This window comes from Manis javanica, chromosome 6, assembly GCF_040802235.1.
Source record: "Manis javanica isolate MJ-LG chromosome 6, MJ_LKY, whole genome shotgun sequence".
Taxonomy (NCBI): domain Eukaryota; kingdom Metazoa; phylum Chordata; class Mammalia; order Pholidota; family Manidae; genus Manis; species Manis javanica.
Genome location: NC_133161.1, coordinates 1427100 through 1445848, shown reverse-complemented (window position 1 = coordinate 1445848; position 18749 = coordinate 1427100). Strand labels below are relative to the sequence as shown.

The 18749-nt window shown below is 41.0% G+C and overlaps 1 protein-coding gene across 19 annotated transcripts in view; it reads right to left on the bottom strand.

Moving 5' to 3' along the window:
• Positions 1 to 18509, bottom strand: part of LMBR1 (limb development membrane protein 1) — a 135416-nt gene extending 116907 nt beyond the window's left edge. For 9 of the 19 annotated variants that reach the window (XR_012132010.1, XR_012132012.1, XR_012132013.1 and 6 more), the window contains exon 1: positions 18272 to 18507. Coding sequence is in view for 10 of the 19 variants with exons in the window: in XM_036999277.2 (XP_036855172.1) it covers positions 18272 to 18337 (66 nt within the window). In the remaining 9 variants the exon portion in view is untranslated. Of the gene's footprint in view, positions 1 to 18271 lie in introns of all 19 variants that reach the window. The other 10 variants (XR_012132017.1, XR_012132018.1, XM_073238132.1 and 7 more) reach the window with 3 other exon arrangements.
• Positions 18510 to 18749: the final 240 nt, after the last annotated feature.

Sequence of the window (18749 nt, the reverse complement as noted above, 5' to 3'; positions counted from 1 at the left end):
TACTTTTCTAAGTCATTTCCATAGGTAATAACTTTTGGTTTATTAACATGAACAATATATACTGACTTCCCAATAAAAAAGGTGAGGATTTAGCTATTACCTTTCTTCTACGAAGGACTAAAGCCACTATAGAGAATATTTCCCCTATTGCCTGTCTGCCAGTTCTTCCTCAGGTGTTTATTGTTATATTATTATTCTTTGTCATTCTCTTGGGTAACCTTCTGAGGATTTCTATTTTTATTTCTTGTTTCATCAATTTATCCCCAGAGGTGTTGCTGACAGATGTTTCCCATTCTTAAATTCTCAAGTGGTAACTGCATTATTATTATTATCCCCAACACAAAAATGACAACCTCATCATCTGACCATAGAGGAACAATTCTCTTCAGACTTTTGCAATTTAAGATAATGCTACAGTGGAAATCTTAAGTAGCCGCCTTCTTCTTGGAATGCAACATAGATTCCCAGGGGTAAGCAAAGTGTATAAATATGCCATCATATTGCTTTCCAGCAGGGTTATTAAAATATTTTATTTTACACACACTGAAAATAGTACATTCTTTTCTGCAATTACATAAATAAAAATCCTTACTGTTAAAAACTTAATTTATTCAGCAAAGTATGAGGAAGAAGGTCAAAGGGTAAAAATAACTGAAATTCCACTACTCTGAAATAACACCATTCTTCCTTCTCTCTGCATGTATGTACACGACTTAACTTTACCTTAGTCAGACTGTATATTTAATGTCTTTATGTGAAAACATCCGTTTTTTTCTCTTCCTGCTGTTTGTGGCTTACAACCACACCTTCTTTACAAACGCCTTCCCCTGCACCTTTACCATCTCCTCAGGTCACCAGCAGGAAAGGCAGTGTGCAGCCCTCCGTGCTTGTCTCTGCCTTCAAAGTGTTCCACAGCAAGTGTAGCCTGCTGTATAAGGCTAGATCTTCTAAAAAAAAAAAATTTCTTTTCTTTTTTTTTTCCATTTAACTCTCTAATCCATCTGGAACTTATTTTCATATACATGACATAGGAGTTCTATTTCACATTTTCTTCCATAACAGTGAGCAATTGGGCCAAGATGATTTATTAAATCAAACAACTTTTCCCTCTAAAAATCACTTGTTGAATGCATCTCCTCGGGCAAGGAAAAAAAAAAAAATGAACTCATGGGACTACATTAAGCTAAAAAGCTTCTGAACAGCAAAGGACACCATCAGCAGAACAAAAAGGCATCCTACAGTATGGGAGAATATATTTGTCAATGACATATCTGACAAGGGGTTAACATCCAAAATATATAAACAACTCACACGCCTCAACACCCAAAAAGCAAATAACCCGATTAAAAAGTGGGCAGAGGATATGAACAGACACTTCTCCAAAGAAGAAATTCAGATGGCCAACAGACACATGAAAAGATGCTCCACATCACTAATCATCAGGGAAATGCAAATTAAAACCACAATGAGATATCAGCTCACACCAGTAAGGATCACCAACATAGAAAAGCCCAGGAACAACAAATGCTGGCGAGGATGCGGAGAAAGGGGAACCCTCCTACACTGCTGGTGGGAATGTAAACTAGTTCAACCATTGTGGAAAGCAATATGGAGGTTCCTCAAAAGACTAAAAATAGAAATACCATTTGACCCGGGAATTCCACTCCTAGGAATCTACCCAAAGAAAACAACTTCTCAGATTCAAAAAGACATATACACCCCTGTTTATTGCAGCACTATTTACAATAGCCAAGATACGGAAGAAACCTAAGTGTCCATCAGTAGATGAATGAATAAAGAAGATGTGGTACATATACGCAATGGAATACTATTCAGCCATAAGAAACAAATCCTACCATTTGCAACAACATGAATGCAGCTAGAGGGTATTATGCTCAGTGAAATAAGTCAGGCAAAAAAGACAAATACCAAATGATTTCCCTCATTTGTGGAGTATAATAATGAAGCAAAACTGAAGAAACAAAGTATCAGCAGACTCACAGACTCCAAGAAGGGAAGAGTGGTTACCAAATGGGAGGGGTGGGGAAGGAGGGAGAAGGGGATTGTGGGGTATCATGAATGGTGCACATGGTGTGTGTGGGGTTATGGGGAAGACAGTGTAGCTCAGAGAAGACAAACAGGGACTCTGTGGCATCTGACTACACTGATGGACAGTGACTGTAATAGGGTATGGGGGAGACTGATAATAAGGGTGAATGTAATAACCACATTGTTTTTCTTGTGAAACCTTCATAAGTGTATATCAATGATACCTTAATAAAAAATAATAATAATAAAGTATCATATTCCACCCTTGTGCTTTGGGAAGAGCACAGATTCTGGAATTAAAAATTAAATAAAATATAAAAATAAATAAATAAGTAACAACTGCTGTTGTCATATACTAAATTCCCAAGTATATGAGGGTGTATTTTTTTTTTTTTTGAGAGGGCATCTCTCATATTTATTGATCAAATGGTTGTTAACAACAATAAAATTCAGTATAGGGGGGTCAACGCTCAATGTACAATCATTAATCCATCTCAAGCCTAATTCTCGTCAGTCTCCAATCTTCTGAAGCATAACAAACAAGTTCTTACATGGTGAACGAATTCTTACATAGTGAATAAATTCTTACATGGTGAACAGTACAAGGGCATTCATCACAGAAACTTTCGGTTTTGATCATGCAATATGACCTATAAACAATCAGGTCAAATATGAATATTCGTTTGATTTTTGTACTTGATTTATATGTTGATCCCACATTTCTCCTTTTATTATTATTATTTTTATTTTTAATAAAATGCTGAAGTGGTAGGCAGATGCAAGATAAAGGTAGAAAACATAGTTTAGTGCTGTAAGAAGGCAAATGTAGATGATCAGATGATTAGGTGTGTGCCTATGGACTAAGTATTAATCCAGGCTAGACAAGGGCAGCAAGACATCCACGGATGCAGAAGATTTCTCTCAAAGCAGGGGGGGTGAGGTTCTGAGCCTCACCTCTGTTGATCCCCAAATTCTCACCTGATGGCCCCCCTGCGACTGTGCCTGTCTTAGGTTGTTCCTCCCTTGAGGAATCTTACCCGTCTATGAGGGTGTATTTTTGACTGTTATGTTTGTTTATTCTCTTTGTCAATTTCTATAACAATGACATGAATCTTTTTATAATAATGATTATATAGTGTATTTGTACTCTGGGAAGGTAAATCTCTCTCCAAAAGTTTCATTTTTCATTTTTTCCTAAGCTGGTTTTCAAGCATTTTTTGTTTTGGGAGGCAAAAATTCAGGTATCTTTCATATAAACTTCAGGATTATTTTTATTCAATTCCAAATAAACCTTTTTAATTGCGATCACACTAAATGTACATATTAATTTTGGAAGAATTAGTATTTGCATGATGTATTGTCTTTCCCTCCAGGAATGCAGAATATCTTTTCATTTGTTAGGTCACATTTCATATCCATCAGAAAGGTTTTATTGGTTTTCTGCATAGAGTCTTTATTACTTTCTTGTTTAGTTTAGTTCTGCTTTATAGTTTTTATAACTCATGTGAATGAAATATTTTTTCTTATTTTGACTTGTGGCTGGCTATTGCTATTATAGAGAAATGCTCTTGACTTAGGTATACTTATATTTCTAGTCAGTTTGGTACATTTCCAGTATACTCATAATTTCAGAATTTCATGGTTTTTTTCTAAATGTACAATCATATTAAAGAGATCATTTTCTTTTCCAATAATTATAACCAATATTAATTTTCTTGTCCTTTGAATTCCCCAGGACCTTGAAAATAATGTCCAGTAATGATGATAGCAGGCATTTCTATCTTTTTCCTCATAATAATGGGAACAGCTTCTGAGTTTCCACATTTAGCATAATGCTTCCTGTTGGTTTTTATAAATATTTAAGTAAATGTCATTAATTTCTACCATACTTAGCATTTTTCTTAGGAATGGTTGCTTAATTTTGTCAACATTAACTGGAATAATCAATTTTCCTTTTAAGTTGTTGAGATGATAAAGTATGTTGATATGTTTCATGGTATTAAGCCATTCTGATATTGACCCATTCCTGGAATAAACCTATCTTGTTTAATGTGTATCATTTGATACATTATTATATTGTATTTTACACTTTTATTGGTATTTATAAATGAGGTTATTTTATAATTTTCTTTTTCATTCAGATTTTGAAGTTACGGTAACTTCATAAAATGAAATTAGGAGCTTTTCCCCTTTGTTTGTGGGTTACATTAAATACTAGAATGAACTGTTCTTTAAAGGTGGTACAGAGTTCACCTATGAACCCATCTGATTCTAATATTTTATATAATGATAGATTTTAAAATACATTTCCAGTCTTTTATATGGTAAATAACTGTTTTTAGATTTTTCCTTGGTTAAAGAAAATTAAATTGAGACACAAAAATAAACTCAAAACAGGTCACAGACTTAAAACATAAAACACAAAACTACAAAATCTCTAAAGAAAATAGGAAAAAACCTAAATAATCTTAGGTTTAGCAATGATTTTTTAGATGCAACATGAAAAGCACTATCCATGGAAGAAAAAACTTGACTTGATTATAATTTAAAACTTCTGCTCTACTAAAGACACTGAGTTAGTTCTGTGCATCATTTCCACTCTTTTGGTAAGAACAAAATACATATAAATGTATAAACTGTTATATAGGAATTGTATAATTTCAGTGATTCCACATGAGTTAATAAAAGACAAGCCACAAACTGGTAGAAAATCTTTGCAAAGCATATCCAATACAGGACTTGAATCTAAAATATACAAAGAACTCTTAAAACTCAATGATACGAAAACAAACAGCCCAATTTAAAAAAGAGGAAGAGATCTGGACAGCTCACTAAAGAAGATATGCCCCTTTCTTTACCATACACAAGAATTCACTCAAAATGGATCAGCGATATAAATGTAACAGCTAAAACTGTAAAATTCTTGGAAGTCTAGGAGTAAGTTTGTGTGAACTCAGTCGGTAAGACCTTCTTAAATATGACATTAAGTATGAAAGCGACCAAAAAATTTTAATAACTCAATTGGACTGCAGCAAAATTAAAAACTTCTGTACAAAAACCAAGAAAATGAAAAGATGACCCACAGAATAGGAGAAAATATTTGCAAGTTATACATGTCTTAAAAGGGTCTCATGTCCAGAATATATAAAGATTTCTTACAACTCAATAGTAAGAAAGAGAATGGAAACCAATTAAAAAATGGGCAAATAATCTGAATAGACAGTCCTCCAAAGAAGATGCACAAATGGCCATTGGCACACAGAAAGATGGTCAACATCATTAATCATCAGGGGGATGTAAATTAGGACCACAGTGAGATAAAACTTCATGCTCAGTAGAATGGCTATAATTAAAATCAACATGACAGTTAATGACAAGTGTTGACAAAGATATGGAAAAACTGAAACTCCCATACCCTGGTGGTAAAAATGTCAAATGGCCGCACAACTTTGGAAAATATTTTGGCAGTTCCTCAAAATATTAACCATAGTTACCATACGACCTAATAACTCTACCAAAGGGAAATGAAAACATGTCCACACAAAAACCTGTACACAAGCGTTCAAAGCAACATTTTTCATAAAAGCCAAAAAGTAGAAAAACCTGAAGGCCCACCAACTGAAAAATGCCTAAACAAAATGTGGCACATCTGTGCTGTGGAATATTATCTGGCTATAAAAAGTGATAAAGCAGTGGCACACGCTATAATGGGTGAGCCCTGAAAACATCACACTAACTGAAAGTAGACACACACACACCCCACACATATCACATGATTCAATTTATATGAAATATCCAGAATAAGCAAATCCATACAGACAAATAGATTAGCGGTTGCCTAGGGCTGGAGGAAGGAGAATTTGGGAGAAAATGACTGCTTAATGGGTATAGGGTTTCCTTGCAGGATAATAAAAACATTCTGTGATTGGACTGTGGTGATAGCTGCACAACCCCTGAATATACTAAAACGCACTGAATTGAATTATATGCAAATTATATCTCAATAAAACTTCAAAAATACTGATGAGTTAGTTTTGTGCAACATTTTCACTGTTGTGGTGAGGACAAAATATATATACATGTATAAACTATTAAATATGAATTGTATAATTCAGTGATTCCACATGTTAAATGCTTTTACATTTGTACTTAAAACTAGTATTGCACTTAATCAAGATGAATGGTAAAATTCATACTAACAAAATTTTACTTTTTTACTTAGAACAATGATGAATAGCAAGTAAAAAGCACTATGACAAGTTGGGAGAAAAATCAAATAAGGGAAAAAGTTCTATATTTTACTACTTATAACAGCAATTTCCCCCTGCTTTTTGAACAAAGAGCCCATATTTTCATTTTGCATAGGACCCAGAAAATTATGGAGCCAGCCAGCACTGGAACAAACTTGAAAATCACTGCATGGGACCTCCTGGAGAGTAAGTACAGAAGCAAAATCAGACTACGAATATGCAGAAAACGTCCCATTTACCCTGCTACTTTAACATTTAGACATCCCTCGAGTTAACAAAGTTACATCAAGTGCTCTTGGTAACTAGCAGACTCTGAAACTCATTCAGAAATCACCTACTCTCAGACGAGCTTAATCTGACATATCAAAATCAACAGAAATAATAAATCCCAATGTATTAAGTAATCAAGTTTCAAGCACTGTACCAGCCACTTTCCCAACATTATCTGTTAATATTCACAACTTGGGGGTAGGTATTATAATTCCCATTTTTATAGACAAAAAAATTAAGATTCTAAGAGATTTAGAACTTGACCAATATCACACAGCTAGAAAATAGCAGAGAGAGGACTGGAACTCTCACTGCCCCAAAGCCAACAGACCTTGCAGGCCTGCTCACAGATTTCAGCACTGCTGAGTAGTAAAAATACAGTCTCTCAATATAGTGGTTAAAACTGGGGGTTTTGAAAGAAAATCAGACTATGAATAACAATAGTTATAGGCCTCAATAATACATCTGACTTTCAAATACACATCAACTATCAAATAGATTAATCCCATAATATCACCATCTCATCAATGAACATGTTGGACAAACAACACTGCTTGCAGTCTGCCAAGCCCAGCTTTTTGACAAATTCGCTCAGTTATGGAGCTCTGTGAAAAATACAGACATGGCAGACTGAGAACTAAAATAACGTTTGATGAATGACGGCTAAGGCCAAAATCTACTTTTGTTCTGCATTTTGGATTGTGGAACTAGACTCATAGAGAACAAACTGGTAGTGGTCAGAGGGAAGGGGTCTGGGGGTGGGCAAAATATGTGAAGGGGATCAAAAGGTACAAGCTTCCAATTATATAATAAATAAGTCATGGAAATAAAAGTACAGCATCGGAAACATAGTCAGCAGTATTGTAGTAACTTTGCATGGTGACAGATGGTAGCTACACTAATTGGAGTGAGAATTTCATAATGTATGTAACTGTTGAATCACTATGTTATATACCCGAAACCAATACAATATTGTATATTGTGAGGAACACACTCACTGGTCCAAACTCAGTAAATGGACACAGAGACAAAGAGAACAGGGAGCGAGACTTTAATGTCAGTCTTGCAAGATCAGGTGTCTGGTGGGCAGGCACACCCGAGGCCGTTGGCGCCAAGTAATTTATTCCCTAGCACGCAAGTCCCTCCCCTGGTTCCTCACTGGCTGAGTACTACAGGGTTCACATTCTTTCCCAGACATCGCCCAAGCCAATTATATCCATATTGGGCCTTCTCTTACATTTGTCTTAATTTCATTGGTACGTTTAAAAAACTCAAACAAGTATAGCCAGGTCCTTGCCAATTTTCCCTCACCCCAACTCTCAGCCTGAGCAGCTTCCTGGCATATTTTCTATCATGTGGCCCTTTGTTAATACCTTACTTTTAAAATGTTTAAACCTCCTGGTGGGAATAAATCACATTTAGATTTTATGCTTTTTCTAACATATACTTCAATTAAGATAAATAAATGGGAGTTGGGGATTGTACTTCAAGGAGTATGTGGAATGTTCCTGAATCCCAAGTACCCAGGAAGATCAACATGTGGAAAACTGACATTAATTAAATCCCAAACTACCTATCTAGAGGGTCTATGGCCTACACAACTGACACACTGTGAATTTTATCATGCATCCTGCCACAAAGTGAGAAGAAAAATAATTCTACTGTATTTATTCCCTTTCCAGGTTCAAGTTCCCCACACACAACTTGAAGTTTATGTAAATTTAGTTCTACAAAGCTTTTTAAAAACCAAATTTCACATTAGTACTGGGGAAATGGGTCAGCAGCAGAAAGACCAGTGAAATGGATGATGGTGGGGTGGGATGGGGAGGGCGGGGGGGTAGACTGTAACAGTGAAGCCTCCGGAGAGCAATGCAGAGCTGCGGAAGGTAGGCCCCCCACCTGTGAGGCAGCAGGCCCTGACATGGAGCCACCCCGGCAGAGCTAGGATCCCACACCCAGTGACTAGGAAAAGCCACCCAGAGCTTCTCCCACACACATGCTGTGCCAGTGGGATGACAGTGAGAGGCTAGGGTCCAGCAGTCAACAACTCTGAGCCAAAAACCAGAAATACATCTGGATGGAGCAACAGACATAAGGAAATACTTCTCACAATGTGTATTATTCAAAACAATCTAAGATGCATTTACAAGGATCTCACTAAAATTCTAGAAAAGGGAATTGTGAAAAGATTCTAGCACACAACAGGTAACATACTGACAGTATAAAATTCGAATTTATTGTTTTTATTAGATGTCCCTTCTGAATTGTTTTATTTTAGGCATTAAAACATTTACAAGGGCTTTCAAAGGTAAATTCTTAACTTTATTCCCTCAGGTGTTTTTTCCTAAAATGCCTTAAATTCCTTGAATTTTCTAATCCCCAAGGTTTTCAGGAAATTACCTATACTACTATATTTGTATGTGTTGTATATACCTCACAAAGCCCTACCATCATCATGAGTATCTAGAAACATCTACCTCAAATGCTATGGAGAATAAAGCGAAAGTGTGCGGCTCTCAGAGACGCCATATTCACCCTGCTGCTGGGCATCGGCTTGGGAACAAAAGGAAGGCCCACACTGGACATCATGCTAATGGACAGGGCACCCTTTGGATGCATGCATCGCCCAGGAAATATACTTCCAACTGTCATTTAAGAAAGAAAGGAAAAACCATCTCGAGAGTAATTAGGAATGCCTCAGTCTCCTCCACTCTTGTGCAGAACGAGGGAGAAGAGAGGTGCACTCACCCAGACAGACAGCAGTGAGGACCAAAGCCCCCGGCTGTGACCAATCACCAACCAACCAAAACAACAACATTTATTATCTTCTGGTTCTGGAGGTCACAAACCCAACAGGGGTATCGATGGGCTGAAACCAAGGTGTCAGCAGGGCTGCTTCCCTCTGGAAACTCTACGGGAGAACCCATTTCCTTGTCTTTCGCGACACTGCACCCCTTGGCTTGGGGCCCCTTCCTACACCCTCACAGGATATCACCAACCTCTGCCTGTCGTCACATTCCCTCTCTCTGGCCCTCCTACCTCCCTCTAATAAGCACCCCCGTGATCACACTGTACTAACCCAGACAAACCAGGCTCATCCCCCTAACCACATCTGCAAAATTCCTTCTGCCACGTAAGGTAACATATTCACAGGATCCAGGGGTTATTGCAGGAGCACCTCTATGGGCTACCATACCACCTAACAGGGCAGTTGATTTAACCCAGTTTAACAGAATGAAATACAAAGAATCCTCTCTATCTCTATCCCACTCTTTTTGCTCACCTGTTATAAAACCAAGTCAGAATGTACCAGCCATTCGAATTGTGATTAGAGAGAGGATTAAAGATGGCAGCGTGAGAGGTGAGACAGAAGCTTCCTCCTAAAACTGCATATAATATGAAAATATAATTAATGCAACTAACCCTGAGAGAGCAACATGAAAGAGGACTGCACCAGACTGCATACACCTGGAGAAAAGAGCAGACCTCACAGAACAGGGTAACGTACCAAAGCTGTGGCCCGGTGGGACCCAAGCCCCTCCCCCACCCCAGCTCACCGGAGGGAGGAAGAGAAACGGACCAGGGAGAGAGTGGAAGGCCTGGGACTGCTGAGTACCTGGCTCCGGAGATCTGCTCTGGGAGCACAAACCTACATTTCATGGTGCTTTCATGAGACTCTTCTGATTACGGGGTTAGAAAGCTGGGACAGGCAGAGTTCCTGGGAAGACTGGGATTCCGGCCGCTTGTGGAAAGCAGGGATCCATATCTGGCTGCTCTGGGACAAAAGCTTATACCTGTGTGCTCTGCCCACTGGCTCAGGCAGTGGAGACAAGCATAGCAGCCTGGAAGCCAGGAACAGCTCTTTCCTCCCCCCAGGCACCAATACCGGTCCCCTGCAACCCCCGACATTGCTTTACGGGCTGAGCAGCTCCAGACTAGAGCTTCTGGACACCAGAGGGCGCCATATACAAATATGAAACGCCAAAGAAACCTGGTCCAGAGTAAAATTATTAATACAACTCCCGAGAAAGATTGAAATGACATGGATCTTGTGACTCTTCCTGAAAGGGAGTTCAAAATAAAAATCATTAACATGCTAATGGAGGTACGGAAAGATAACCAAGAACTCAAGAATGAATTCAGGTCAGAGATCCAATCATTGAAGAGCACAATGGAGGGTATTAAAAGCAGATTGGATACGGTAGAGGAGACGATAAATGAAATAGAAACCAGAGAAGAGGAATACAAAGAAGCTGAGGCACAGAGAGAAAAAAGGTTCTCTAAGAATGAAGGAATATTGAGAGAACTGTGTGACCAATACAAAAGGAGCAATATTCGCATTATAGGGACACCAGCAGAAGAAGAGAGAGAAAAAAGGATAGAAAGTGTCTTTAAGGAGGTAGTTGCTCAAAACTTCCCCAACCTGGGGAAGGAGATAGTCTCTCAGGCCATGGAGATCCACATATCTCCCAACACAAGGGACCCAAGGAGGACAACACCAAGACATAAAGTAATTAAAATGGCAAAGATCAAGGATAAAGATAGACTATTAAAAGCAGCCAGAGAGAGAAATAAGATCACATACAAAGAAAGCCCATCAGGCTGACATCAGACTTCTCAGCAGAACCCTTACAGGCCAGAAGGGAGTGGCATGATGTATTTAATGCAGCAAAGCAGAAGGGCCTGGAATGAAGATTACTTTATCCAGCAAGATTATCATTTAAATTTGAAGGAGGGATTAAACAATTTCCAGATAAGCAGAAGCTGAGAGAATTTACTTCCCACAAACCATCTCTACAGTCTATTTTGGAGGGACTGCTATAGATGGAAGTGTTCCTAAGGTTTAATAGCTCTCACCAGAGGTAATAAAACCATAGTAAAGAAAGTACAACAGCTAATTACTAAGCAAGTGCAAAATTAAATTAACTATCCCCAGAGTAAATCAAGGGATAGACAAACAGTACAGAATGATATCTCATATATAAAGAATGAAGGAGGAAGAAAAAGGAGGACAAAAAGAAAAGAACCTTTAGATTGTGTTTGTAATAGCATATTAAGTGAGTTAAGTTAAACTCTTAGGTAGTAAGGAAGTTAAACTTGAACCTTTGGTACCCACTAATCTAAAGTCTGCGATGGCAATAAGTACATACCTATAAATAATCACCCTAAATGTAAATGGACTGAATGAACCAATCAAAAGACATAGAGTCACTGAAAGAATAAAAAAACAAGACACATCTATATGCTGCCTACAAGAGACTCATTTTAAACCCAAAGACATACATAGACTAAAAGTGAAGGGATGGAAAAAGATATTTCATGCAACTAATAGAGAGAAAAAAGCAGGAGTTGCAGTACTTGTATCAGACAAAATAGACTTTAAAACAAGGAAAGTCACAAGAGACAAAGAAGGACACTCCATAATGATAAAGAGGTCAATCCAACAAGAGGATATAACCATTATAAATATCTATGTTCCCAACACAGGAGCACCTACATATGCGAAACAAATATTAACTGAATTAAAAGGGGAAATAGAATGCAATGCATTCATACTAGGAGATTTCAACACTCCACTCACTCTGAAGGACAGATCAACCAGACAGAAAATAAGTAAGGACACAGTGGCACTGAACAACACATTAGAACAGATGGACCTAACAGACATCTACAGAACTCTACACCCAAATGCAGCAGAATGCACATTCTTCTCAAGTGCACATTCTTCTCAGTAAATTCAAAAAGATTGAAATTGTACCAACCAGTTTCTCAGACCACAAAGGTATGAAACTAGAAATAAATATGCAAAGAAAATGAAAAATCCCACAAATACATGGGGGCTTCACAATACGCTTCTAAATAACCAATAGATCAATGACCAAATAAAAACAGAGATCAAGCAATATATGGAAACAGATGACAACAACTATTCAACACCACAAAACCTATGGGACGCAGCCAAGGCTATGCTAAGAGGGAAGTATATTGCAATATGGGCCTAACTCAGGAAAGAAGAACAATCCCATATAAGCAGTCTAAACTCACAATTAATGAAACTAGAAAAAGAAGAACAAATGAGGCCCAATGTCAGTGGAAAGAGGGACATAATAAAGATTAGAGCATAAATAAACAAAATCGAGAAGAATAAAACATTAGAAAGAATCAATGAAACCAAGAGCTGGTTCTTTGAGAAAATAAACAAAATAGATAAACCCTAGCCAGACTTATCAAGAAAAAAAGAGTCTATACACATAAACAGAATCAGAAATGAGAAAGGAAAAATCACTACAGACATCACAGAAATACAAAGAATTATGAGAGAATACTATGAAAAATTATATGCTAACAAACTAGATAACCTAGAAGAAATGGACAATTTTCTAGAAAAATACAACCTTCCAAGGCCAACAAGGAAGAAAGAGAAAATCTGAACAGACCAATTAGCAGCAATGAAATCGAACTGGTAATCAAAAAACTACCTAAGAACAAAACTCCTGGACCAGATGGCTTCACTGCTGAATTTTATCACACATTTAGTGAAGACCTAATACCCATCCTCCTTAAAGTTTTCCAAAAATATAGAAGAGGAGGGAATACTTCCAAACTCATTCTATGAGGCCAGCATCACTCTAATACCAAAACCAGGCAAAGACACCACAAAAAATGAAATTACAGACCAAGATCCCTGATGAACATAGATACAAAAATACTCAACATAATATTAGCAAACCGAATCCAAAAATACATCAAAAAGATCATCCATCATGATCAAGTGGATTTATTCCAGGGATGCAAGGATGGTACAACATTCAAAAATCCATCAACATCATCCACCACATCAACAAAAAGGACAAAAACCACATGATCATCTCCATAGACAATGAAAAAACATTTGACAAAGTTCAACATCCATTCACGATAAAAATTCTCAACAAAATGGGTACAGAGGGCAAGTACTTCAACATAATAAAGCCCATATATGACAAACCCACAGCCAACATCATACTGAACAGCGAGAAGCTGAAAGCTTTTCCTTTAAGATCAGGAACAAGACAAGGATACCCACTTTCCCCACTTTTATTCAACATAGTACTGAAGGTCCTAGCCACAGCAATCAGACAACACAAAGAAATAAAAGGCATCCAGATTGGTAAGGAAGAAGTCAAACTGTCCCTGTTTGCAGATGACTTGATATTGTACATAAAAAACCCTAAAGAATCCACCCCTAAAGAACTACATCTAATATCTGAATTCAGCAAAGTTGCAGGATACAAAGTTAATACACAGAAATCTATACACTATGACATTCCTATACACTAACAATGAACTAGCAGAAAGAGAAATCAGGAAAACAATTCCATTCACAACTGCATCAAAAAGAATAAAATACCTAGGAATAAACCTAACTAAGGAAGTGAAAGACCTACACCCTGAAAACAAGACACTCTTAAGAGAAATTAAAGAAGATACCAATAAATGGAAATACATCCTGTGCTCATGGATAGGAAGAATTAATATTGTCAAAATGTCCATCCTGCCTAAAGCAATCTATAGATTCAATGCAATCCCTATCAAAATACCAACATTCTTCAATGATCTGGAGAAAATCGTTCTAAAATTCATATGGAACCACAAAAGACCTCAAATAGCTAAAGCAATTCTGAGAAGGAAGAATAAAGCTGGCGGTATTACGCTCCCCAACTTCAAGCTCTACTACAAAGCCACAGTAATCAAGACAATTTGGTACTAGCACAAGAACAGACCCATAGACCAATGGAACAGACTAGAGAGCCCTGATATAAACCCAACCATATATGGTCAATTAATATACGATAAGGGAGGAATGGATATACAATGGGGAAATGACAGCCTCTTCAACCGCTGGTGTTGGCAAAACTGCACAGCTACATGCAAGAGAATGAAACTGGATTATTGTTTAACCCCATACAGAAAAGTAAACTCGAAATGGAAGTCAGGAAACCATAAAACTCTTAGAAGACAACACAGGCAAACATCTCCTGAATATAAGCATGAGCAACTTCTTCCTGAATGCATCTCCTCGAGCAAGGGAAACAAAAGCAAAAATGAACTCATGGGACTGTATCAAACTAAAAAGTTTCTGTACAGCAAAGGACACCATCAACAGAACAAAAAGAAATCATACAGTATGGGAGAATATATTTGTAAATGGCATATCCGACAAGGGGTTAACATCCAAAATATATAAAGAGCTTATACGCCTCAACACCCAAAAAGCAAATAACCTGATTAACAAATGGGCAGAGGATATGAAGAGACAGTTCTCCAAAGAAGAAATTCAAATGTCCAACAGACACATGAAAAGATGCTCCACATCACTAATCATCAGGGAAATGCAAATTAAAACCACAATGAGATATCACCTCACACCAGTAAGGATGGCCAGCATCAAAAAGACTAAGAACAATGCAGAGAAAGGGGAACCCTCCTACACTGCTGGTGGGAATGTAAACTAGTTCAACCATTGTGGAAAGCAATATGGAGGTTCCTCAAAAAAATAAACAAAGAAATAGAAATACCATTTGACCCAGGAATTCCACTCTTAGGAATTTACCCTAAGAATGCAGCAGCCCAGTTTGAAAAAGACATATGCACCCCTATGTTTATCGCAGCACCATTTACAATAGCCAAGATATGGATGCAACCTAAGTAGATGAATGGATAAAGAAGATGTGATACATACACACAATGGAATACTATTCGGCAGTAAGAAAGAAACAGATTCTACCATTTGCAACCACATGGATGGAGCTGGAGGACATTATGCTCAGTGAAATAAGCCAGGTGGAGAAAGACAAATGCCAAATGATTTTCCTCATTTGTGGAGTATAACAATGAAGCAAAACTGAAGGAATAAAATAGCAGCAGACTCGGAGACTCCAAGAATGAACAATTGGTTACCAAAGAGGAGGGTGTGGGAGGGTGGGTGGGGAGGGAGGGAGAAGGGGACTGAGGGGTATTATGTTTGGTTCACACAGTGTGGGGATCACGGGGAGAACAGTGTAGCACAGAGAAGGCACATAGTGGATCTGTGGCATCTTACTACACTGATGGACGTGACTGCATTGGGTTATGGGTGGGGACTTGATAATATGGGTAAATGTAGTAACCACGTTGTTTTTCATGTGAAACCTTCATAAGAGTATATCAATCATACCTTAATAAAAATTAGTAAAAAAAAAGAAAAATCCAAAGAAGGTAATGAATATTCACATTTAAATAAATACAATTTATTATTTAAAAAAAAAAGAATGCACCAGCCATTCTACTGCAAGACCTTATAACCACGATGAGAAAGAGAGAAAAGCAGCTGAGACATCTGGGAGCTGGCCCGCTACTATCAGCTAGGCCTTAGTGTTGCCGCACGCTGGGGCTGGCAGCATTGTCACCCAGGTCTTAATGATGCTCCCATTTAAAAGAAACAACTTCAGAGAACGTCGGAGAAACTCCCTGTGGCCACGGTGGATAAATAATAAAGACCACTCTGTGATCATCCCTGAACAAAGGCAAAAACACGAACACTGCCCAAACCACAGCATGGCCAAACGTCTCCCTACCCAAGCCAACAGGAGTGACTTGCTGCTTCTTTACCGGTTACTGTTTTAGCTCACTTGGTCTTCTTTCCTTTAGATAAGAATAAGATGGTCAATCACAGAATTATCTTTTTAGTAACAATATTCAATACAGATCAAAGCCCCACTTCCTTAAACTCTTCCCAAACCTAGCACAAGCTCAAACCTATTTTTAAAAGTTCATTTCTAATACTCTTTTACTAAGACACCCCACAGTTCCCCATGGTATGCATTCTCTTTCACTGCAACATACAATAAACCCAATTCGTCCAACTACAGGTGTGTTCCTGGTGTCTTTGGCTGGACAGCAATGACAAAGGTCAGAGAAGACTAAGGACAACCAGACAACTGAATTCTATCTTCATATACAAGACTGGTGATTGGCTCCCACCTTCTGCCCAAACCCTGTTCTCAAGAGGGAAAAACTAAAGTTTTTATCTCCAGGAGTGAGCCACAGAGGTGAGGGCAAAACTGGTAGGAAAAGGCAGGTACACTCACCGAGGGAAGCAGCAGTTACAGCATGAGTCCTGGCCCCCTGTATTTCCCCACTCCTATTTGGGCAAAAGGGAGCCACACAAGTGGGGGAGGGGCCCTAAAACCCCTACTTTTCGTGAAAGTCCTATTCAACTCCAGAACAGTCCCAAAAATATACAGCCAAACAAGGGAGCTTACACCATGGCCAGGATAAGAATTTAGATTGTGCAGCCAGACCCCAAAACTCCCTGCCAGCAGTTTCTCAGGCCGGTTCTCAATCTGGATTCAGGATTACACAGGGGTGTTCAAAATGCTTCAAGCTGTATGCTGATATTTTTCACTTCTCTGTTTATCTTAGCTTCACTAAAAATATAAAAATAAACTAAATATGTCGTATCAAATTCCACTATGTGTGTGTCTGTGTGTGTGTGTATATGTTGACTTTTTTCTCCTCAAATTAGGCAACTGTATAAACCAGAATTTGTCACCTCAAACCGAGACTGTCTGAATTTGTGACAAGTTAGAAGAGGGAAGGGGTAAATAAATACATAAAATTGACATACACAGCTGTAAAGTGTTCTCGTGCATCATGAGAAGGTAAAAATAAGGCGGATTTCCAAGGCCAAGCCTGCTTCCCGACCCCTGCCAGCAGCACAGGAAACAGCAGCCCAAAGGATGGCATCCAACAGACTCCGCCTCCAGAGCACGGGGGATTCTGCTCCAGCGCCTCAGTCCTGTAAATCGCCGGTCTTCCCACCCAAAACGGACCAGAGGGCTGGAGGCGCACGGGGAGCGCAGCAGGAGGCGCTCCCGTGGACGGCCCTCGCTGGGCCCGCGGCCGCCCGCTCCGCCGCAGGGACGGAACCCCGCACGCGGGGGCCGAGACCCCGCCCGGCCCTTCACCGGCGCCCACGAGCGCCTCACGCGCCCGCCGACGCCCGCACACCTGTAGCGCGCCGGCCCGGTGCCTCCACCGCCCAGGGGGCGGACCCGCCAACTCGGTCTGGGAAGGGCGCGCGGGTGTCACCGCAGCACCCTCCGTGGGGAGGACAGGTGGCTGCGCGGGCCGCGCGCAGGGCTACAAAAGCTCGGGTGCCCAGAACGCAGGACGGGTGCGCGCAGGGCCGGGGGTGGGGCAGAGGGCGAAGCCCAGGCCGCCGCAGGGACCGGGGATGGGGGCGAGGATTGCTACGGGACCGGTGGGAGGGGGCGGGGGTGGAGGGGGGCGGCTGTGGGGGAGGGACGGCGGGAGGGCGTCGTGGGGGCGGCGGTCGTGGGGGGGCAGGGATGGAGGCGGTCGTGGGAGAGGCTGGGATGCAGGAGGCCGGGGGTGGGCAGGGATGGAGTGGGTCGTGGGGGAGGGGGCAGGGAGGGACGGCGGGAGGGCGTCATGGGGGAGGCGGTCGTGGGGGGGCAGGGATGGAGGGGGTCGTGGAGGGGCGGTCGTGAGAGGGGGCAGGGATGGAGGGGGTCGTGGAGGGGCGGTCGTGAGAGGGGGCAGGGATGGAGGGGGTCGTGGAGGGGGCAGGGATGCAGGGAGGGCGTCGCGGCGGAGAGGCGGGGCCCGGAGGCGCGCCGGGAGGACGCCGCCAGGAGCGGCGGGGCGCGGGCGCTCACCGTGGACTCCCGCACTTGGCTCTGGAAGTGCTGCTCCCGCGCCGACACTTCGTCCTGCCCTTCCATCCTCCGTCATGCCCGCCGCCGCGCGCCCGGCTGCACCATCGCCCGCCGCCTGGGTGGGAGCGGCCCCAGCGGCTGCGGCAGAGACCACGACCGCGAGCCCCGCCGCCGCCTCGGCAGCAGTCGCCTCAGGATGTGCCGCTCGGGCTGCGGAGAGCAGGCGCGGGGGGGCGGGGCCTGACGTCGGAGGAAGGCGACGTGCGTCAGAGGAGCGCGCCGCGCTGGGGGCCCGAGGCGCGGCGGGACGGGGCGGGGCCGGTGGCTGGGGGCGTGGCGCGTGGCCCCCTTCCAAGAGGGTGAGTTCCGGAGGCGCGCTGCAGGCCCAGGGTCGCGCTCTCTATCTCCGCAGGGGCTGTAACGCGACTCCAGTTAGAGCCCTAACCCTGCACTCAGCTCCCAGCACCCGCGCCAGGAG